The sequence below is a fragment of the Condylura cristata genome, unplaced genomic scaffold (genome assembly GCF_000260355.1).
Source record: "Condylura cristata isolate star-nosed mole 26May11 unplaced genomic scaffold, ConCri1.0 scaffold00016, whole genome shotgun sequence".
NCBI lineage: Eukaryota > Metazoa > Chordata > Mammalia > Eulipotyphla > Talpidae > Condylura > Condylura cristata.
This window is the reverse complement of record NW_004567117.1, coordinates 14,215,372-14,238,757: the sequence shown is the minus strand read 5'-3', so window position 1 is coordinate 14,238,757 and position 23,386 is coordinate 14,215,372. Positions and strand designations below refer to the sequence as shown.

The window sequence follows — 23,386 nt, the reverse complement described above, 5'->3', positions numbered from 1 at the left end:
CATTCATTTTCATGTTGAATTGTTTCAAAGAATAAGGCAGAACTTTTTAACTAGTGTGAAGAAAAGGTTCACACACTATGCAGTTCTCTCAAAAGCTGCCTTACTTTGGGGGCTTAATGACTAATCTACTGGCAGACTTGGAGGCCTAAGTAATATTCTCCATTGTCAAATTAGCACCTCCGTGTGTTTATGTTACAGTGGTGAATTATGTGCAGCATATAGTACAACAAATTATAGTGGCCGAGCGCTGTGGACCCAGAAAGATGTGATGGCTGTGTGCATGGCAAATTACATAGAGTCCGCCTATTTTTCTAGTCCTGGCTTCTAGGGTGAGCCAGTGTAGCCAAGGGGGAAGTTTTGTCATGTATGGCTTTTCTTTGTTACTCCTCAGACCCCTAGCTTATAAATGTGTGCTTGGAAATTAACTCTGGGAAGAAAAGAAACAAACTAAAGGGTTGGGGGTTGAGAATTGGTCGAGGGCATAGTTTTCTTGGACTTAATATATGTGAGGATGCAGTGGTACACACTTCGAACTAGAAAAATTACAACTGCAGGGCGTTTGATTCCTCTGTTTGGATTCCAAGGGCAGAGTTTACTCCCACTCAAATCAGAGCTTTTAAGTATAGCCCCTGCCACACGATGATGCACCAGGAGGGTTTATATCCTTGGACTTTAGCCTATAGATTTATGCCGTGGAAGAGGCTGGAGGACCCTTCTGGCGGGTCTCGAGGGTAAAGGAGAGAAGGAGCTCTACTTATAAACCGTTACAAATTGGTCCTCAGTTATGGCTGCAGTGTTGATCACACGATCTAAGGGGGCCCCTAGTGATTCCTGGGATAACAGCTGTGTGTAAGTCAACCACTGAACATTTGCTTGTAGCTGTTCTAGATTTTTGTTTTTATTGAAGGAAAAGGAGAATAAGCATGGGGCACACAGTCTGGAGGCTGCTTAAAGGGTTTCTCTTGTTTAAAAGCTTATATTGAAATGTCAGTGTCTTATGTTAAGCAAACAGTTGCTGTGCTGGAGCTTACAACTCGAGTTGCACGTGAGCATCCAAATGGCATCTATTATTTTTTGTTCCCAAAACTGGCTGGTTAATAGTTGCATTGGTCCAGGTTTTATGAAATGGAGAAGTAGAAATTACCATTCCTCTTTGAACTGACTTTCGACAAACAGATTTTATTCTTGCAGCACAGAGTTTTGTAAATGACTATCACGTGGCAAGGAGGTAGTCTTGCAATTATGTACTCAGACTCTTTTCTTTGAAACATTTAATTTTGGAGTAAATATTTACATTCGCATCAGTCTCGTCTGTGTAGACTTGATTCCTATTTACATTTATGTTCACACTTAAATGAAGATTAACAAGTGGAAATAATTGTTTTAGCTGAAACTTATATACATGCAAAATTATTTCTCAATTATGCCTTCCCAATCTTGGGTCATGCTTTCAAGGGGTTGACAGAACAGGAAGTTGCTGGCCTCCAGCACGTTCTCACTGGTGAGAGCTTCACCTGCCCTTCCTGACATCACACCCATAGCACTGACTGTGTTCGTGCTCCCGCAGGAGACGGCTAAGGGGGGATTTTCTGTTTGTTCTGGAAAATCTGGCATTGTAGTAAAAACGCTATCTCCTCATTCAGTTGACAAACTGACATGCTGACGTTTCTCCCTTTCCTGTGCTAATTTCTGCTCTCACATATATTTGAAGTGAATGTTTTGCAGTCTAAAGATCACAATTGGAGTTTTTCTCTAGTAATCCATACTATTGCTCATTTCCTGTGTAACTTTTTGGCTCTGTGATCAATCTTTATTAACAAGGTATAGAAAAGGTTGTGTTGTCTTTTCTTTAATTTTCAAAGTATCCTACAAAGTGAATAGTTGTGGAAAATCTGAAGGCAGATGACCAAAAAGGGAAAAATACCATCTAGATGTTTTATCCATAGATTCCATGTTTTAAATCTTAATAAAAAAAAAAAAAAAAAAAGGACTGCACCAGTCTATTATATCCTTAATGAAATATTGTAATGGTTATTAAATCAATTGACTCTGAATCTCTTTTTAATAAATGAGTCAGACTGTATTATCCAATTACTGTCAGCTGCTACCTTCCGGAGAACAAAAATGGTTATTTTGATTGAATTTTTTAAGCTTTTGGCACCTTTTAGAAAGAAGGATATTTGAAGAGCCAGGGTGCAAGTTGTGACTTTGTGGGCAAATTCCCAAATCTAAAACTAACATTCATCTGAAATTAAAGAAATCAGAACTTAAACTGCTTCTTGAACACTGACTTTAAATAAAAACCATAGTGTTTCCTTGCTGTTATTTTTCTTACTACCTTATATTAGATAGAAAGAAAAGTGAGAAAAAGTCAGATTTGAAAGGAAACAGCTTTACTTAGCCGGACTCCCCAATAATATGGGTTCCTAGAAATTCTTTGAAATTTAAGACACTGCTGTTAGCCACACAATGTAAATGTGGTAAAAATGAGAGCTGAATTAAACAGAGACAATGAATAAGAGTAAACTTGGAAATCTTATGATGAATAAGTTTCTTCCTTTTCCTTTACTATCTATCCCCCCTTCAATTAAATATATATATATATATATATATATATATATATATATATATATATATATATATATCTTTAATGGATTATATTTACCAACCAGTTGTGAAATTGGTTCAGTCCCAGTCTCTTTCATTCATCATCCTTTGACTCTGTGGCCACCAGCAAATGTACATGGGGACAGGGTGGGGGAAAGTTACCAGTGGCCAGGGCACTGTGTGGGTGTGTCACTGTCTAGCTGTCTAGCTTGGGGCCTATGGGATGTTCCTCATCTCTCGTTCCCTTTGTAATAATGCAGTTATATTTTCTGTCCGACTCCAATAGCTAAGAAAAGTTATTTGTTTGGAAGATCTCACTGTGTACCAGAAATAAAATGCAGGCAGAACATCCAACATTTTTTAATAGGACAGTGTGATTTTAAACTCTGAAAAGTTCTGAAAACCCTGGATGCTGTTGGGATTATAGTTGCTGCCACTTAAGGAGGGCCTTCACATATGAAAGGTGGGCATCATGAAAATAAGTTGACACAAATACTGCATAAATACTTTATGACTTCTTTGCAAATTCACTTGGCTAAATTGGAATTACTTAACATTTTATAATCTCCGTTCTTTTAATAGAAAATAAATAAAAGTTGATGGGAACTCACTCACATATATCTTATTTCCTTTCCTTTTTTGTATTATTTTTCCAAACATAATGTTCCTAAGTCTCGAAAAATACTATCACATTAAAGATCATCCTGATTTGCATAATCACTTAATATTCATGAAATGGTTATTATCTCTAAGAAAATCCACCAGGCCTATATATGTCACCTTACAAATACTGTAAGTTCAATAGTTCTAGAACATATGTGTACACCCATAGACAGCTACAGAAACTCATGATTTGAATATGAAATTAGAATGCTTGCTTACCTTCTTGCTGTCCAAATAAAGGTATAGAGCATTAAGGAAAGAGGAAAATGTTTAAATTGGGCGTGTATATCTGATGATTAATTACATCTCATATAAGAAATCTCATACAAGAAGTAATGTTTCTTACATTTCTTAATATCTAAAATTGGGAAACTTTTTGGTGACTTTAGGATAAAAAAAAAAAAAGGAAAGGAGCAGATGAAAAACCCTTGATCTTATATAATCCCTAAAGCTTTTTGTATAACCCCTTGTCATGTCAGTATGCACAATTAAACTCCTTCTTACATAATTATAATCAAGGAATTTACTGTGCCACCCAAATACAGAGTGGGTTTTTATCTCTTGTGAAATGTAGACAGTACTGGGTGGCTTAATTAGTGCTTTGCTTCTCTTTTTACAAATTCCAATCCTCTGCTTCTAAAGACTCATACTTGTGTGAGAAGAAAGATTAGGAATACAAATAGAATGATTTTACTCCTAGTTAGCTAATAATAATTCACTTTGTAACTGGGTCTTTGTGTTGGCAGCAACATCAACTGGTGAAGGACTTAGGCATGCATGCATGTTGTGCTGAATGAAAAGAAATGAATGTGGAGTAGAGCCTCTTTACCCCCACCGTGTGAATACGCTTTTCATTTCCTAGACCTAGGATATTTGACACAGATCTTCCTCGCTAGCATTTTTAATCATTGCAAATAAGAGGAGATAAAAGTAAAAGATAATAACAAGCCAGGTTGCAGCCGATTACTTCTTAGTTTTCCAAGTAAGTATTCCTGAGAGTGGCTGGTTCCTATTATAGGGTATCTGCTAAAATCATGGCTCCTGAAGCCAGTTGTCTGAGTTCCAGCCCACAATGCCTGGGTTTAAGTTCTTATTCAACCAAGTATTGCGACTCAAAGAAAAGTTCCTTAAACTCTCTGGTCCTCATTTTTCTCATCTGTAAAATGAGATTATAATAGTAGTATTCCTCATGGAGCTGTTAAATTCAATGGATTCATTTCTGTAAGCCTTTAAAACAGCAGTGTCTAAGCTACAGTAAGCAATAAAGAAGTATAAGTTGTACTAGTTTTGAATTTATCATAAATGGAAATTAAAACACGTTTGGGATCATCTTTAAATTTTTAATTTTATAATTTCTTTAATTAGGAAAAAGCAACAGAAAAAAATAGCAATTTCTGTCTCTAAAACAAATATTAACTTTATGTAACAGTTTTTGTTGTATCAAAATGCTTTTCCACCATCTTGTTCTTAAGATAGTAGAGAAAAATTAGAACTAGACAAAAATGAGTCTGGAACTGGTGACAGTGTCTTTGGAGAAAGAGAGAAGTCTAAATGAGGGGGTGAAATTGAAACTATCTTACAAAGTAAAAGGAGCAGTGAACTGAAAAAATATGGGGAGTTGGGAGTAGCAAGCAAGGGAAAGAACATTTTTATAAAATGCTATAAGCATTAGTAATTTTTCAAAATTGGCAGAAAATCTTAGAAGTACAAAAAGAAAGTATATCAATGGGGACACTACTGAAAACTTTTGGTTTACAAATGGAAATGTGTAGAACTTTCTAGACAAACCAGAGGAGAGGCCTGAGGAAGAAGATGTCATTTTTTTATGAGGTTTCTTTATTTTAGGGTTGCAAATATACAGCCCCTAAATCATGTTAGTTAGAGAAAAGGTGATTATTTATTTATTATAATTATACTTTAAGAGATTAACAAAACATATTACCATCAGATAAAATCTGCTGTCTGATTATCTATGGATTTTAAATTCCAGAAAATACTTGCAATTGATAAAAATCCACAAGTAATATGAAATAACCAGAAATTAAATATACCATTATACCATATATACCAGAGACCATATATACAACTATATCTATTTGTAGTCAATGATGGAAATAGCTTAATGTATACAATAATAACTAACTCACCAGTCATTTAAGGATGTGCTAGTTTTCAACTTCTCTGTTTTCCATTTCCCCTAACAGATGAAGGACTGAACCATGAATGCAAACTCTGCAGTCAGACCTTTGACTCCCCCGCCAAACTTCAGTGCCACCTGATAGAGCACAGCTTTGAAGGAATGGGAGGCACATTCAAGTGTCCTGTCTGCTTTACAGGTAGGAAGATTCTTTCAGGAGAACTCTGGAGCGTTTCATGGAGACATCATGTCTTTCCCACCAAAGCATACTTCCTACTGCTATGGCCTTGTACAGATATGACTTCAGTTCAGTTTGGGGAGGAGATGTTTGATTTCTGCTTACTAACATTATCCATACTGCCTACTTAAGGCTCACATGTGCAGGAAGGTTACCTGTCGGGATGAACAAATGGCATTTCGTGTTCTCTCAGAAGTTTGCACTTTTCCACTTGGAAAACGACATTCATGTTGCGTTCACTTTTCTCCTCTCCATGTTAAAAGGTTACCTAGACAGAGACTGCCAGCACACAGCTGTGTTTTCTTCAGAAGAGATTCAACTAAGAGCACATGTGTCAGCACATATCTGCTCTTTAAATATGGAGAGTTTTATTAAAACCTCCCCAAATTTTTTTTTAAAGATTTATTTATTTGTACATACAGAACTGGGGTACAGGCCAGAGGCTCAGGGGTGGCGAGAGGCTTCACCAGAGACAGAGTAGGGAGCAGAACAGGCAGATCAATGAAGTACACTGCTGAGGGGAGCAGCGGGCAGGTCAGGAGAGGTCTGCCACGCCATGTGGCCACCTCCAGGGCAGGCGGGAATCGAACTCATGCGGAAGCGGCTTCAGATTCTCAGTGCTGTGCTTTAACCCGCTGCGCCACCAGGGAGGGCCCCCTCCCCAAATTCTTTTAACTAGGAAACAGATTAGATGAAATGTTAATTACCTATAAAATTGGATTTTTTTAAGTAGAAGTTAATATAAATTTACACTTTAAAGAAAATCTTTTACTAAATGTTGCAGCATTATCATTTTCAGCAGCCACAAAATCAAAAACTGGAATTTGAACTCCTTTGGGGGTTACAATCAGATCATGCACACACTTCTAGTACCTCTGTAACAATGACAAATTTATTTGGAAAATCCTTTGTGTTCATTTTGCATATGTCTTGGACTCAGTGGTCAAACCCTCAAGGCTATGTTTCCTTCTTATTTATCAAAAACAAAACAAAAATATTTCCTCCCTTTAAAATTGAGTTCTTTGTTTGCAGAACAAAATTTCAAGCATTGATTATTAACCTTCACTGTGGACAAACTAAAGATTTCTGGTGTGTAGTGAAAGAGAAGGGCCATATTCATGCCACAGTTGGTGTAAATGTGTTGCTGGCTCCACATCTGCCTGTTAGTCTCCTTCAATAACTCATCAGCCACTTCTGCTTTTAGAATTTTTTTAAAAGATTTATTTTATTTATTCCTGCATGCAAAAGCTGGGGTATAGTCCAGAGTGGGGGAACAGAGAGAGAGAATTCACCACAGATAGAGTGGGGAGCAGGACTGCCAGATTAATGAAATACACTGCTGAGGGGAGCAGCGGGCAAGACTGGAGAGGTCTACGCACCATGTGGGTCACCCCCATGGCCGGGGATTGAACTCAGGCTGCAGTGGCTGCAACTAGCTTTGTAGCGCTGAGACTTAACCCCCTGCACCACCAGAGAAGCCCATAGAATTATTTTTTATTCTTCTATATGTGAATCTAAAAGTATATAGTATTAGGTCTTTATCCTACCTAACATAGGACTCTTAAAATTCAGAGTCCAAAGTCTTGGTTCTTTATAAGAGCTCACAATAAGTCTTTTTAAGAAGGACTGGGTCTTGGAGCTCATGATTAAGACCCCTAATAAAGCAGTTCTTTCATGTTGTGGCTAGGAATCTCAGAAGATGTGCTAAGTTGTAAGGAAATTAGTTGCAAATCTATATAAAAACTCTTTTCGTCTTTGTGGCTATAAGTAAGAATACAAAAATGCATTAATCATCAATAGTCTGCATTTTCTGTGCTGACAGACCTGGGTTGTTTTAGTGTATCTTGAAGTAATTTGAGAAATAACAATTTAAGAAATAACTTTCCAATATAAAACATGTTAGGAGGGAGAAGAAATCTGAGCAGTTTTTTAAGGTAATGAGAAATGTGATTAAAATGTATGACTCACAAGAACAATATTCTAATATTTTAGGTTGGCTGGCAATTAGAATAATTTTAATGATTAGAGTGGAGTCAAAGTCAAATGCCAACATCTTTAATAAATCCTTTCCCTGCCTATACAGATTAATATTGTAGATGCAAACTTTTTTAGGTCACAGTGCACCAGGCATCCATCAGAAGTCAGTTCTGCCAACCCAAACACTGCCTCTGGCATATACAATTTAATTATTAATAGTATGTCTCCTAGGTAAACTGTTACACAGTCTTAGGGCCTTGTTTTGTAGTCATTAAAATTGAACATGTTTATATTATTGAAACCCTTGCATTTACTGTGTAGGCTGAGTTGATCTTAAAGTATCCAAAGAGAATTTACCTGCCGTTCTGTTCCACATTTATAGACAGTGCCCCAGAGTAGCTGTGGGATATAATTTTTAGCATTAACACATTTAAATAGAGAACTGTTTGCTAGCTATAACTTTAGGCAAATATAATAAACAGGGCTTTGGCATCTATGATTTCTTAACCTGTGGGTTGCTGAGAAATAAGAGTCATTTCTGTTCTGACAGTGCTGTGAATTTGACAATTTTCAGCTTTATTTTTAAAAGATTTATAGGGAGCAGGGCCTCCATAAACCTTTACTTTGGAGCTGTTTGGGTTGAATTAGGTGCTCGGTAGAGTGCATCTTAACAAAAGCCAGAGATCCAACCATGAGTAAATGTGACTCAGCTCTCCGCAGGTCCCTGGCAGTGGTCACACCCAGAAGGCGTGCCATTCAGTCTGTTCTGTCTGGGTCTGTTCACAGGGAGTCATCGACCCAGGGCATTTCAGAAAGAAAATAACCCGAAGTTCACCATTCTATCATTTCAGTGTTTGTTCAAGCAAACAAGTTGCAGCAGCATATTTTCTCTGCCCATGGACAAGAAGACAAGATTTATGACTGCACACAGTGTCCACAGAAGTTTTTCTTCCAAACAGAGCTGCAGGTAATGTCCCCACAAGGAGACCTGGGATTGAATTCACTTGCTCTTCTTATAGGAAACAAGGGCATTTTAAATCTGGATTCACAGTATCTCACCCTGGGCCACCCTGATGCTTTGTGTGTATTGGGGCAAAGGGAAAATTAGAGGCTGGATTAGCAGACACCAAAGTAATTTTGCCTCTGGCTGCTGTCAATCATAAAAAGAACTAGACCAGACTTATAATTGGACCTTCTGACCCAGTGTGATAGACTGAGGGGTCAGGTTTATTGGACTGTGGGATCATTCACCTCACTTGTCATACCCCATTCTCCCAAATCCTGTTTTATTCATGTTCTGTTCCCACTGGGCTCCAAGCTGGATGGATGTCCAGTTATTGTTGTCCTGAGGGGCTTAAAATTGGAAGGGAGATGGGAAGAGAAGAAAGAAACCACTCTTGTTCAGTATGTGTTTCCTCTCCGTAGTGGAACAGAATAATTATTACTTTGTAGTAACCTTATGGTTAACATTTTTTGATGCCCAAAGACCACTGGCGTTAGCCTCGAGTGTCCCACTTGCTAGATATGTGACTTTGTACTGGCCTATTATGTTTCTGAAACGCAGATACGAAAAAGTGATAGACAAATGTAATTCAGAGTTCTTAAGTAAAAATGAAAGCTCTAAACACAGGGTAAAACCTGTCAGGTATATAATACAACTGTTTGATTGGATTATTGCTAGCAATAGAATGGTAGTTAAATATCTGAGTCAGGAACCTGGTTGCCATTCCAGAAATGACACTTACTGTAAAAGGAAAAGCACTTTTTTCTGTTACTTCTATCTATAGTGGATATTAGACCCACTTTTTGGATGGAATTATAAGAGTAGTATTTTTTTGTTGTTAAATCTCTTCGGGGTCTTTGAGGAAAATAGATATTAGACCCACTTTTTGGATGGAATTATAGGAGTAGTATTTTTTTGTTAAATCTCTTCAGGGTCTTTGAGGAAAATAGATAGGACTTTTATTTTTTTAGTTATGGGCATTCTTATTAATAATAAAGTAATTTAGCCTATAAAAATGGGTATTGAGATGTTTGTTTTTGCATTGACACCTTAAAAAAAAACTAATAGCTGACCTGGTTGCTCTTAAGGGCCTGGACCCGGCCACTCCTGCTCTCTCACCCCCACATGGGCCCAAAGCAGCTTTGTACCTCTTTAAACTCTGGGGAAGCTGGATTTATGTGAAGTATGTATCAGAATGTAAAGCAGATTATCATCTCAGCTATCATTCTACAAGTAAACAAACAGCAAGTTAAGGAGATAAAGTAAGAGTACATGAAATTTTGGGTGTGTCCATTTAATTGTCACGATAGGCTTGTGGACCAAAATTAAACTTGCTATCTGTTTATCACTTCTAGATAGACTTCTACTCCATCATATCTGCTTGGAAATTAATACACAAGATAGACAAAGTTGATTTATTATTTTAAAGTGTCCTGTTAAAATAATTAAAGTTTGTTTGAAAATGTGTTCTTACTGCAGTAGGTGTCAAAGGATAAATCATCTAGTTTTTATGACCTTACACAGGATAAGGCTGATGTACCTGGTAATATTTTTAATTAGTATGGAAACTGTGAAGCAGAATTGATGTCATAGCTTAAAATCAAACTTGTAGAGATCCAATGGTAATAGATCTTGAATCCAATGGTATTAGATCCAAGTCTAATACTCTTGAAAAACAATTGCAACAAAAGTCCACTTTCATGTGTTTGTAGTAGATTTTAATGCAACTAAACTGGTGATAACTTTAATGAACTTGGTCAGAAGAGCCCAGCACTATGGTAACAGTGGCCTATGACCCACTGAAGAGCATATAAGACTAAGCAATTAAACACACTCCTCAAAACTCCAGATTTCTGTATGGCACGTATTAAGAGTATCTAATATTCTCTCTGTTCTACAATTAGTATAGCTCTCTGGTTCTTGAACTATAATCATAGGATGCCTTTATATTTAACAGTGATTGAGGGTTGCAATAGTCTGAGTAATTGGGTTATCCCTCAGTGTTTTCCTTATTGGAAATGAAAACTGAGAAAAAGTTTAATCATAAGACGATACAGACATAATTCTTTGGCCTACTAGAAAGATGATGTTAACACACGTCATTTAGCCACTAGAAAACTCCATTTTATACTCATGAAACAATGAGAGTATAAAGGGAAAATAATATCTGAATATTATGATAAGATGGCCTAGACCTCACAGACCCCTGAGGCACCCAAGCCACACTTTGAGGACTACTGGTGTAGAAGTTGTAGTGCAGAACACAACTCTTCCTGAATCTTTAAGATCTTACAAGTTCAGTCATCTCTGAAAATTTTCTGATTCACTATTTCAAATTATAATCTGAGTAAAAATAAAATACCTCATGATCTAAAACTGAGCATTCTTTTTCAGTCTCACAACTGAAAGTCATGCATATTTGCTCTTGATGAATACTCAGCCTCAGATAAGAATGGTATTTATGGTTAGTGTGTAGTGATTCTTACACAGTTATTATCCACAGTCATTGGCATATCTGTGTAAGCCTACATCTTAAAATCCACAGTACTGGTAATGGTTTTTAGTATTGATACATTAAAAAAAATGGATTAGAGTTAACTTTAGTTTTTCTAATTTTGAGAGTATTTTTATTTTTATGTTTTAACCTTAGGGGTTGATAGTCCTGTGCATTTGCTTTCATTGGCAAATTTCCTTTACACCTGTGCTTAGAAGATGGAATTAATGTAATTTCTAAATATTGGTTTCTTTTTATTTCCTGCATAGAAAGTGGGGGTGGTAAGTATACAAAAACCATAATGTGGTTTTGTTAATTTCTAGAATGAAGGGGGAAATCAACTGAAAGTAGGTGGTGATAGAAAATAAGGTCTATAGCCAAAATAAAGAGTAGAAAAATGAAGTGATTATATCAGTCCACTGTTATTGATGACACTTGATAAGTAAAATGAAAGTAAATTTTGAAACTGACATCTTAAACTTTTTTATGCCACTAAAGTTCAGAAACTACATTTCCTAAGAGACTCTAAAAGTGAATGTCCAAGGACTGAAATCCTATTGAAGAATTGATTACATATTCATTTATTTGGTTCTTAAGATAAGAATAATAGGGTAAATATGGGATGAGCGCTCCAAAATTGCCCAGATACATATCACTATGGTGCACTTTTTAATGATGAATAAATGATCTGATGACTATAATAAGTAGTTTACATTTCTTTTACTATATATGGCCACTTAAAAATATGAAAAAAATTATTTTTGTGGCTAGAAGTGTTTTTTTTGGAATAAGATTATATGACACACACATACACACACAACATTGCCTACAATGCCTGTCAGAACTTAGATAATCCCTCACTATACTCAGGAGGCCCAGGACTTGAACGTCATCATTCTTTGGACATCACATACAAACTCTCCTTTTAGAATGAAGCAAGATGAAACCTCTGTCTCTGTGGAATACCTTTTTTTTTTTAAAGATTTATTTATTTATGCATATAGAACTGGGGTACAGGCCAGAGGTGTGTTGGGGGGATGTGAAAGAATTCACCAGAGACAGAGCGGGGAACAGAACAGGCTGACTGACTGAAGTACACTGCTGAGGGGAGCAGCGAGCAGGTCAGGAGAGGTCTGACACACCATGTGGGTCAGCTCCCTGGTGGGGAATTGAACTTGTGTTGCAGCTGCTGTGGATTGCTTCATAGTGCTATGCTTTAACCCATTGCTCCACCAGGGAGTGCCCGGAATGCTTAACTTGAAGCACATCTTTTACCAGTAAAGAAGCTGTGTTCTTCATATGACCTCAAAACCCTAAACCTTTATGACCAAAAATTTTTAAATGTCAGTCCAGATACACACAATTTTTAATTCTTAGCAAGATACAGTCTTTTTCTTTTAGTAGAGTTTTCCCCGTTTGTGCAAGGAATTTTGACATCCTTCAAAGTCTACCTAGTATACTGGTGGAGAAGATGTGCTTTGGAATAAGTGTGCATTATTTGGGCTAAATGAATATTTCGTTATTTTTAAAGGCAATGAATATGTTGAATGTTTCACATGTTTTCCTAATGGACCTCAAAACTCTTCTGCAAAACTTAAGGAAGCTGCTTTGAGAGAGGAATGGTGTGGTCCAAGAAAAATATCCTACAATGCATTTTTGTATCCAAAGTGGTTTATACAGGTGTGAGCAAATGTTGTGTTTGTAAAAATCCTGTTGAATAAGCCACTTTCATTCAATAGAGTAATTGCTGTTTAATTGGTGTCTCTAAAAAAGTTGCAATTCAATGGCAGTGATCAAATCATCCTCTTCCAGTATGTCCCCAGAGAAAATTCCATCAGACATCATGTTATGAATTTAATGGACGTGGAGGGAATTCCAGACTTGAGGGAATGGGAACTGGCCAAGATGTGCTTTAGAGTCTACAACTGTGGTATTTCAATTCCTCTTGAATCACAGATTATTTTGAAACTCAGTCCTTTCCTTTAGTAACTTATAATTGCAATGTTTTCCACACTCAAAATACAGTAGTCATTTGACATTCTGAGGGATACACTAAGATTTTCAGAATCACTTAAGTTTTGATATTTGTCTCTACAGCTGTTTGATTTTCTCCTCAAATCACTTTCCCACCAGATCACCTAATCTTAATGCATATATTTCACAGCACAATTAACAGATTCTCATCTTTTACAGTCATATTTCTGAAAGAAAAATTATGAGAGTTCTAAAAAAACAATATAGCATAAATGTGGCAGTTGCTACACAGCTCAGCTGGCCAATCATTAGCTCAGCTACTTGCCTTGAACTAGCCTTTTAGTAAATTAATACAAATCCAAGTGTCTTGTATTTTATATATACATATACGTATATATATAATCATATAATATCATATATATTAATATTATATATATATATTATCACATATAATAATATATGATGAGATATGTAAGGGTACCTGCTAGTCAAAATGACAAATGCTATGTGGTACATACTGCTACCATCTCAATGCCATTATTATGTAAGGAAATGCATCCATTAGTTGAAAGACTTCAAAAGTATAATTTCATCATTTTAAATTCATCCTGGCCACAAACAGTCTGTGATATATAAAAAGTAATTAGTCTACCAGAAAAAATACCGTATGCATCTGATTAACTATTATATGAGACAATATAGAATTGTTATATGTATACCAAGAGAGGTTTATTCTCCAAAAGAATAAAGAAAGCACATGGGAGACATGGATTTGAAAGAGTAGCTATGATTTCCATCTTTGTGCATGTGGGAGAATTGGCCTCCCATAAAAATCTCAAATGGATAATGGTTTTAAAAAAAATCATTTTTATGCATTCATGTGTTTTACTTTGCTTTGGGTTTTCTGTAGATAGTTTAGTACAAGAAAAGAACATGATTTGGGTCACTGAGTCTTATTAGCTGGTGACTGTGAGCTTCAGTTTTATTATCTGTAAAATGGACAGGTGGGGGGGGGCGGCAAGAGTTGAGCACCTGCCACCTCCCAGGTCCTGTGAGCTGTAGTGGGTGCAGCCGATGATAATGAATGCTTGGTGCAGAGTGCGAACAGAACAGGTACTGGGAGAATATTGGCTGCCTGATTCTCCCCACGCCCCTAATACTGACATAAGTAAACAAAATCAAGATTCATCATTACTTGTAAATAAAATCTCTATCCCAGACATATAAGAATATTCCATAATTCTCTGTTCCTTGGAATAATTTTCCAATTAATTAGACCTTGACATAGTTTCATGTTAATTTGTTTCCAGGTAACAATTCTTACTTTTAAACATTCATCTTTTTCAGGGGGTAAGAGTTGTGCACTCCACTTTTTTACTTTTTAGTATAAAAATGTATAATAAAATGTTTTCAGAAATGTATTTGCTTTCAGAAATATATTTTCAACCGTACAATTTCCAACCTTCTCTCCTACCCCCAACCCCACTATTCTCCCAATTAAGGAAAGTGGCCAAAATAAAAAGCTTATTTTATTCTTCCAACTGATTTAGTTTATTTAGCTTTCTTTTTTCTCTTCAAGTCAGGCCAGAGTCCTCTTTTGCAAAACAGTAGGAATAGAAAAGCATGTATCACTGGTCATGGAATATCTGAATTAAAAAAAAAAAAGCCTTTATAGCTATGTTGTCCCTCATACACTTCTCACAACAGTTCTATATGTTTTTTTCCAATTGTTTGGTTTTTATTTCTAAGAGAGCTTGAAATTTCTTTTATCTTGCCCACTGCAATTTTAAGTCTCAGAACCCTGGATTGCCATGCTTCTGGTCACATGGTCCCTTTTTGGTACCTTCAGACTGGAAATACAGGTTTCCCCCAGCAATCCTATGACACTTTTCCTAAACCAAAGTGGCACAAAGAGCAGAAGCATTAATTTACATAGGAAAAAAATGGAGAGTTCCCAGACTCGGAAAATAACCTATCAAATCATACCAAGATGCACATAAAACTTAAAATAATACTAACATGTAGTAAAAGCAGGAATGCTCTGAAAAGCACAGTGCCTATCTCAGGAAGTTTCCGGGAAAGAGCTAGGCAGTACCACGCTGTGGGCACCACTACCTCTGTAATGACTGCTGCCAAACAGATGCTGAATGTTACTTTCCCTTTCAGCCTTTGATTGTGAAAAGAAAATCCTCCTTTGATTTCTTTTGTTAGTGAAAACCAGCACTAATGGTGGCCTCTGGTAAATGGGATGAGGCCTAGTATGGCCTTGCAAAGATCAGGGCATTCTTGTACTCACCCACCAAATGTCTGGTATGACATATGTATGTTCCACACTGATCACTTGGGCTGAAAGAGGGTGGGGTGGGGGTGTCCTGCCTTTTCCTGGGTGTTCCGTGCCTTGTACCTTAGTACTTCATTTCCTTACATCCATTGGACTTCTGTGCATCTCTGCTCTCAAAGCTAAAATCATGGTCCCTAACTGCATCACATAGACATAGAGCTCTGCAGGAGTGTAAATTGTGTCAAGTGAGCATGTGGTTCTGGAACTGGCCCGTTTCTATACTGCCTCATTTCTCTGCTTTGTGGGCCTGCAGGGCTTTTGAAGCAAATTGGTGCTACAGCAACTTCCACTTAATTTGCTCAGTGGTTAAATTGATCTATCTCTTTTATTTGATCAGATCTCCAGAACCCGAATCATTTGCATTGATTTATTGATTGGTGCTATGTTTTCAGCATTAGTTTTGATCACTTTCAGCTGTTAATATTGGATAATTCAATCAGGATTGATTGGCCTTACCATTGAAGGCAGAAAGTTAATCATATAGGACAAAGAAACAGGACATGGCTAACCTCAGTTTGAGCCGCTCTCTCTTCCTCCTTTACACCCCTCTCTCTTCCTATCCTCTATGGAGGACAAAGCTATGCTTTTTTTTTTTTTTTTCAGCAAACAAGGTTTAAAATTTTATAACTTTCATAATGTGTCTAAAGACAAGCTAGCTTTATTTTGCTTTTTAATAAAACTGCATCTAAAAATTATGCAGGCATACAGAAAGACAGATAAGCATGATCATCACAATGAACTCATTTGGGCTAAATGAGTAAATGCATTTTCAATTGCCCATTTTGTACCAATAAATGCCTAATCTGCATGTGCATGCTTGGAGGCACAACCTGGGCTCACCTTTTCTAAATTTGGCCCTCACTGCTGCACCATGTGTCCTGGTAGTCAAATTTTCAAGAATCAAGTGGTTAATGTGACTGAAATAAAGGCAACAGAGGTCATGACAATAAGCTAACACCACTTTATTTACATTCGAATCCTTCTATAGCACCCCAGCCCAGTTTTTAAAAATTCTCCATCCATTAATTTCTTGATGTGCATATCCATGGCTGGTTTTCACTATTAAAAGAGGGAACACCACTTCCTCAGTCTAGGACGCATTCCCTCCTCCAACAGCCCTGTTGTTAGCGATCTGCCATTACATTATTTTTTGTCTGGCCCAGAGTTGACAACAGATGGCCATCTCTGAACTGCCATCAGTGCGACTTTATGGAGCATCCAGCTAGGGTGTACTGAGGAGCACTGTGGCCAGTTCTGCAGCCCCTCCCTCCTCACCCCCTGGAAATGTTCATCACCTCTGCCACATTCTGCTTTGGCTGGGGCTTCGCTGGCCCTGCCATCTTCTCTGTCGCCAAGACAGCCTGCTGCCACAGCACCGGAAGATCTGCCTCCATTAGTAGCGAGAAGCTGTAGGCACGATTGTCCTGTAAAGACAGAGCTCTGTCTCAGCATGTTGTGCTCAGATCCTTTGGAGAGATCTGGAAATCTGAATTTCTAGAACATTCTGCAATCCAGAGAGGCACATTGAATTCCTGCATGTGTTCCTATTTTAGATGTTTGCTCCACACACACATGCATTCAGTTCCCTCACATTAACAGAGACAAGTGCCAAGAATAGACCCTTTATGTTTACAAACTTTTAAGTGACTATTGGAAAACACCACTTCCATATCCAACTGTTGTGACAATTAGAGTAAGCAAGATGGTAATCATGGACATCAACTCTAAATCCTCTGAATGAGCAAAGAGTCCTTTCGAGCATCTTCTAAGCCATTGATGTGGTGATCCCTTGAATAGCCGCGTGAAATGAGCTGTTGCTGTGCTTTTGGAGGAAGATTGATAGGCTGGCTCCTGATCTAGTTTGCTAAGGCAAGGCAGCTTCAGAGCAAAGTGTGTATTTTAAGAGGCATTCACATTTGTATCCTTTATTGTTATATTTGCAGCGAATCTACAGCTGTAACAGGCTTTGCCCTGCAGCTATGAAGGAGTAAGTTCCCCTTATTGGAGAGCGAGCAGTGTTCTGTAAAAGCCTGAGATGTGGCGGGCAAGATGAATAGTGCTTAAAAGCGGTGCTCACGGTGCTGTCATTTAGAACAGTAACTCCAAGTCTTTAAACGGGAGTGAAAAGCAGGGTAAACGAGTCCTTTAAAAGTGGTGAAATTTTAAACTGCCTAAAATAACAGGTCTCCCTCATTGATAACTTCATTGAGTGAGTGAGTGAGTGAGTGAGTGAGTGAGTGAGTGAGTGAGTGAGTGAGTGAGTGAGTGAGAGAACAAACTGCAGGATCTGCAGAAAAAGTTTTGCAAAGGAGAAGCTTTTCCCTCCTACCCAGCGTGTCTGGTCTGCTGGCTTCCTCCTCTCTTTGATTGCCCCTTCTGCTTAGATCTGTAGAGACCAATCTCTCACTGGAAACCTGACTCACCCATAAAAGGTTTCCTTTTTTTGCATTGCCAAAACTTAATTTTATAATTATCTGACTTATACCACTGGGCACATCTGCTAAGTTTGTGTGCCTTCTAGACACATAAAAGGCTACTGTGATACCATTAAATATCAGCAGTGTGCTTCACTGTGCTTTGAGTTTATAAGGGTGAAAGGTGACTGTGCAGGAAAATAGAACAGTCTATTTGCTGTGAGCCAAGCACGAAGACCTGACTCCCGTACTCAGTTATAATTCATGATGGTACTGGTGGGAAGCCCTCATCCCTCTGTGGAGTTAATGCATCTCCACTGAAGCCTGCTGAGAGCACCCTGCGACCCTGCCCACCATCTGTGCCTCTACTGCAAGTTGGTTCTCTCACTCTCCTTCTGAGAACTCTTGGTGTTAATATTGTTGGTCTACTACTGCTTTGTAAAGGTGACTCTCCAAAACAGGATTGTCATTTAACTAGAGGAGTGCAATGCAGTATTTAATGTCTCATTTAGAAGATGGATGGGGAAGTAGCAATTGCCTTGAACCTATCGCAGTCTCTGGGAGCAGAGGATGAGTTGCCTATCACCAATTAGCATTTGGTACCCATGGTCTGAACCTGGTGGCACCAGAGATGCGACACAAGATAGACATTACAATTCAAATTAATCCTGTTCTGCACCTGAGTTCAAGTCTGGAGTTAGATCAGAAAAATGTTCACCCACTCAGGCCTGTGGTGTGGCCAGTCAGTTGTGTGGATGCCAACCTTGTCCCCAAATCTGGCCCCTTTTAAGATGTGATGTCACCCATTCTGAGGATCAGAGATGATTCCTGGGAGTCCCCAAGCATTCGTTCAAAATGGTCTCTGGGCTTCATGGAGCTTCATCTAAAATCACTGTGCTGTGGCTGTGAGTGGTGCAAGCCCCTTCTGAAGTAGAATGAGCAGCTTTGGCCACCTTTGAAGCAGCCTAGGAGCTGCAGAAGCCTGTAACCGCCCTCTCAGTTCCCCATTCCCACACTCTACTGGGAGCCCCGAGGGTGACGGACACGAGGGCAGGGTATGTTAAAACAAAAAATGAAATTGCACCTTGTTGCTTGAGGCTGACCCAAGATTAATAATTTGTAATATTTCCCAATATGTGCTCTTAACATAGTCCATTGTTAGCACTCCTTTTTAAAATTATAAATCAAATCCAGGCCTGAAAAACCAGTGTATGAATTTAACAGATGTGATGCCATAGGGGACCCACTGTGTTATAAACTGCAGAAATGGCCTTTTTATGCTTTAGAGTCGGGCTTATTCCAAAGAGGCTTTCAGACTACAGCGGTGAGGTGAGAGGTCACACGTGAAGAAAGTAGCACCCACACGTAATCCAGCCTTGTGGGTAATTGGTTCAAAATCTCAGCCCCATGTTGGGGTGGCCTTCCTCACATCACCTCGCTCACCCTCCAAAGGGAAAGTAGGGCAAGAAGAGCTGTGCTCACTGTCCAGGTTTTTTGGGTGAAAGATCACTTTGAGATGACACAGCTGAGTAGTCAGCCTGAAATCCTGGTTGGTATTTTATTAATTTTGCACCAAGATAAATCCTGAAATTCTGACAAACTCCATGACAGGTGAAATTCCTTCTTGCAGAATCTGCTCAGCAAGAGGCTGCTCATTTCGTTCTGTTCCGAGGCAGGCAACAGGAGGGCAGCTTTATAATCAGCCCTCAAAGGACCCCCAGCCGCCCCAGAGTCTCGGGCTGATTGAATAACTCCTGGGCCTCTTCCCCTAGGCCTCCATCAGCGGGGGTCCAGTGGAAAGCAATCTCCCGCAGACTGGCACTGAAGTGAGCTTTAAACCACCATTTTCTGCTCTCCAGAGGAGCCTGCAGTACTAAAAGATAGATGGACTGCAGATATTTTATGAGAAACTGTCAGAAGAAGAGCAGAGTAAATGTTTTTTTTTTCTTCTTCTTCTTTGAGTCACACACTACATCACTGTTGAATTTCTTCCAGAATCTTTTACATTTAAAGTAAGAAATTAATTGGTTGCTAACCTTTAATTCCCCCTCCCTCTTCTTCGTTGTCTTCCTCCTCCTTTTTTTTTTTTCCTTAAATATTCACACAGAGGCCCTTTGCTTAACCACAGTTGCAGAAAATCAGTACCATTTGCAATGAAATATTTATAATGACAGAATGAAAAATTGGATTCATTTTCTGGACTGTAGCCGAACAGTCTGCAACTTTGTGCAGCCTTGTTTAGCATCTCTCATTCCTCCCTTCCATGGGAGTCTCTTTCGAGAACATGCCACATGTACACTTACCTACGCTTTGGAAGGATGCCTACCAAAGCACAGGACCCATTTCTACACTAAAAAAAAAGTAGAGGAGAAAAGAGCCTATTTTTGTTGGGAGGGTGCACAGTTGTGGTCCATAAAAAGGCAGGCAGGATGTGAACCCCGTCAAAAGGCAGAGCATCAGCGGTGTGGAGAGAGCTGGAGAAGCAGACAAGGAGCAAGGAGACAGAGTACAAAGAGCAGTCTGCATGATGCTGTGCATAGTGTCTTCGAACAGATGTCCAAGGGGGAGCCAGGAAGGCCGACCTCAGGGGTGTAAATCCACACTGAACTTCAGAGCACCTTCTATTTCCCCTTCAGTGTTTGCTGTTTAAGTTTTCTTTCCATGTGACCCTTCTATTCAGAGCTTCTTTCTTTCTAAGCAGAGTGGACGAATACATTTTCTAAGTCATGAAAGACAAAAAGATCTCACTGGGACAGTCTGGTGATGTATTTCTAACAAAAATACTCTCTCACAAAAGTGTACCCAGCCTTATCCCAGGAGGAGATTAGATTTGCAGCAAGATGCCTCAGAAGTACATTTCAGTCTTCCAAACAAGTTTTCATTGACCAAGCAGACACTGCCCATTTCTCCTCTTCCCTTGCCAGATCTAACAGGATTATACCCCCAGGAAGGGGGCCTTCTCAGGCTCCAATCCCAGCCCTTTGGGTTAACCTTTCCTTTGTCTCCTTTTGAAATGCTGAGTTTAATTAGTGTTGTTTTCTTTTGGTGGCTTATTCCAAAGTGAAAACAGTTCCACTAGATTTAAACATAAGTAAATTTAGTCTTAAGCTCAAGTTTTCAAGTCACATGCACTGAATTTGCATCATACATTGCCAGCTCTGCAAGATCAATAATCCATATTTTATTGTATAATAAAGACTGCCTGTAATTGAATTAGCTCATTCATTTCATCTGATTAGCCTTATTTTATTCAAGGAGAAGAAAAATAATACAAACTTACCAATATAATACATTATGTGATTGTAAAGGCGCTTTCAGCACTATAAAACAAATTTATAAGGATGATAGCGAACGCATTTCAGTATCTGTTTATCCTTAGAATAATGTGCAACAGATCACACTGCAGGTTTCAGTGGGGGCTTTATCGTTTGCACCCATCTGTCCTCTGTCAGCCTGGTGTAAGCATCTTACAGCTACTTTCTCTTCTAGCAACAGCCCCACTCCAAAGTAGTTTAAAAACTGGTGGAAATTGTCTTTGGAGAGATTTACCTTAAGAGAGTTTCCCCTTAGGTGTTACCTCTTATCCATCATGAGTTACCATTTTCAAGATTTTGGAAGTCTTCCTCTATTTCCTTTGAAGCAGAATCTTGCACAAATTTGGACTTCGGGGATGAGAAACACTGACCAGGAAAGGAGTCATTTATTATGGGGATGGATGTCACAAAACCTACTACAACTTGCATGTGACTCACACTTTCTCAGGCTTCCAGATCTGTCTTTTCATCTTCGAGTTCAGCCTGACAGTAACTGACAGTTCAGCCTGACATGGTGTGTGTTCTGACACACAGGCTGCATTGTAGCTTAAGCATCTAGCCTGCAGTTATTTTACTATAGCACTTCTTTGATGAAGGTTAGAAAAAGAGTTTTCCTCACCAGTGTGTGCTTTAGGATGTGACAATAAATTTTCCCCAGTTCTGTGCCTGGATTGGCAGGGTGTTCCACTTAACCCTTATGTGTTCTTTCTTGAGTACCAGAGCTAAGGGGGCTGGAGGGAAGGTTAGTTTTTCAACAATTTAGGTGTCTGAAATATATATCCAGGTAAATGGGAGCTGCAACAATAGTACGTTCAGAATCCATCTCCGCTGAAGCCCAGGAAAGGAGCTTTGAATGCATTCATTTACGTATTGCCAGATGTATTTCTGCAGGTGACGTAGCTGCTTTGAAAGACTTTCAGTGTGTTTAAGTACACTCACAGGACTTGCAAGCCCAGACTGAAGAAAAGGGCTGTGTGGCAGACTTCCTTGGTGAAGGAAAGAAGCACAGCTAACCTGTGCTTAGGAAGAGAAGCACCCAAAATGCAGACTTTAACATCAGAGTTAACAACTCCGGGAATACTTCTTCCTCTTGTCCAGCATCTTCTGTTACGGCTGGTTTGCATTTGTGTTTGAAGTGCCAGGCGGTTTAATGAAGTTATTCTTTTATAAATTTTGCAACACTGAAGCAAGCATGAGGGCTTTAAATTAGAATAAGTGCCACTTCTGTATGGCAGGTTCCTTTGAGGACTGATTAGAATGAGGCCTCCCGTTGCCTGGCCCTTTCTGCCTGGCGGTGTTGCCTGTGAACTTGTTTACGCTCACCTTTGAATTTGCGTGAGTGTGTACCATGCCTGCTGCCTCGGCCTCTGTTAGCACTGGCCACCCTTCTTCCAGGATAATGTTAAATACTTCACTTTGAAGAGTTTTTTTTTTTTTTTTTTAAATTATATTGCTTTATTGTAATGAATTAAAATTAGCTTGGAGTAGCAAATTATGTAAGGATGTGAGGGTTATAGATTACTCTCTCCATAGCTACAGCACAACTATGTGTGGGAGAATTAAAGGGCTGGCTTTCTTGTAGCTCCATCCACAGGAGGTGCCAGAAAACTGCCCCACAGAGACTGGAAGCAAAACCAGAGAAGGTGCCCCGGAAGTGGGAGGAGACCAGGGTTTTGCGTGTGGGTTTCTGAAGCTAATAGGGGCTCTTTTTGGCTGAGGAGAAGGGGCTGTCTTGGGCGGCACTACTTTTTTAAGACCTGAACGACTGAGATGAAAGGAGAGAATGGGCGAGAGAGAATATACAGTTATCTTAAATTCAGTAGAGGATAAAAGAGATAAACGTAAGCATTTCTGATTTCGACTCTTTGTACCTTTCTGAACTAGCTAATAAGCAGAGATGACTTCAGGAGATGAGGAGACAGAAGATTGTTAAAGAGGGTACTTACATATAGGGAAAGGGAACAATAACAAAAAAGCAAAAGAAAAAAAGCATCAAACTTGATTGCAAAATATTTATTCCCCTGGGTGATTTTCTAAAAGTGAATGACACCCCCTCCCTCCCCCTACAAAATCCCCCAAAATCATAGATAAAAAGAGCAGGTTAACTATGGAAAACTGTCTGGAGGTTCCTCAAACTGCTAAACATGGAGCTTCCCTACGACCCAGCAATCCCACTCCTAGGTATCTATCCAAAAGACACAAAAACACTGATTGAAAAAGATAC

At 38.8% G+C, this 23,386-nt stretch overlaps 1 protein-coding gene across 4 annotated transcripts in view; it reads left to right on the top strand.

Moving 5' to 3' along the window:
* ZNF521 (zinc finger protein 521) overlaps positions 1-23,386 on the top strand; it is a 281,396-nt gene that overhangs the window by 245,538 nt on the left and 12,472 nt on the right. For all 4 annotated transcript variants that reach the window (XM_004683796.1, XM_012725910.1, XM_012725908.1 and 1 more), the window contains 2 exons: positions 5,475-5,606; positions 8,474-8,589. In XM_004683796.1, coding sequence (XP_004683853.1) covers positions 5,475-5,606; positions 8,474-8,589 — 248 coding nt within the window. The remainder of the gene's footprint in view (positions 1-5,474; positions 5,607-8,473; positions 8,590-23,386) is intronic.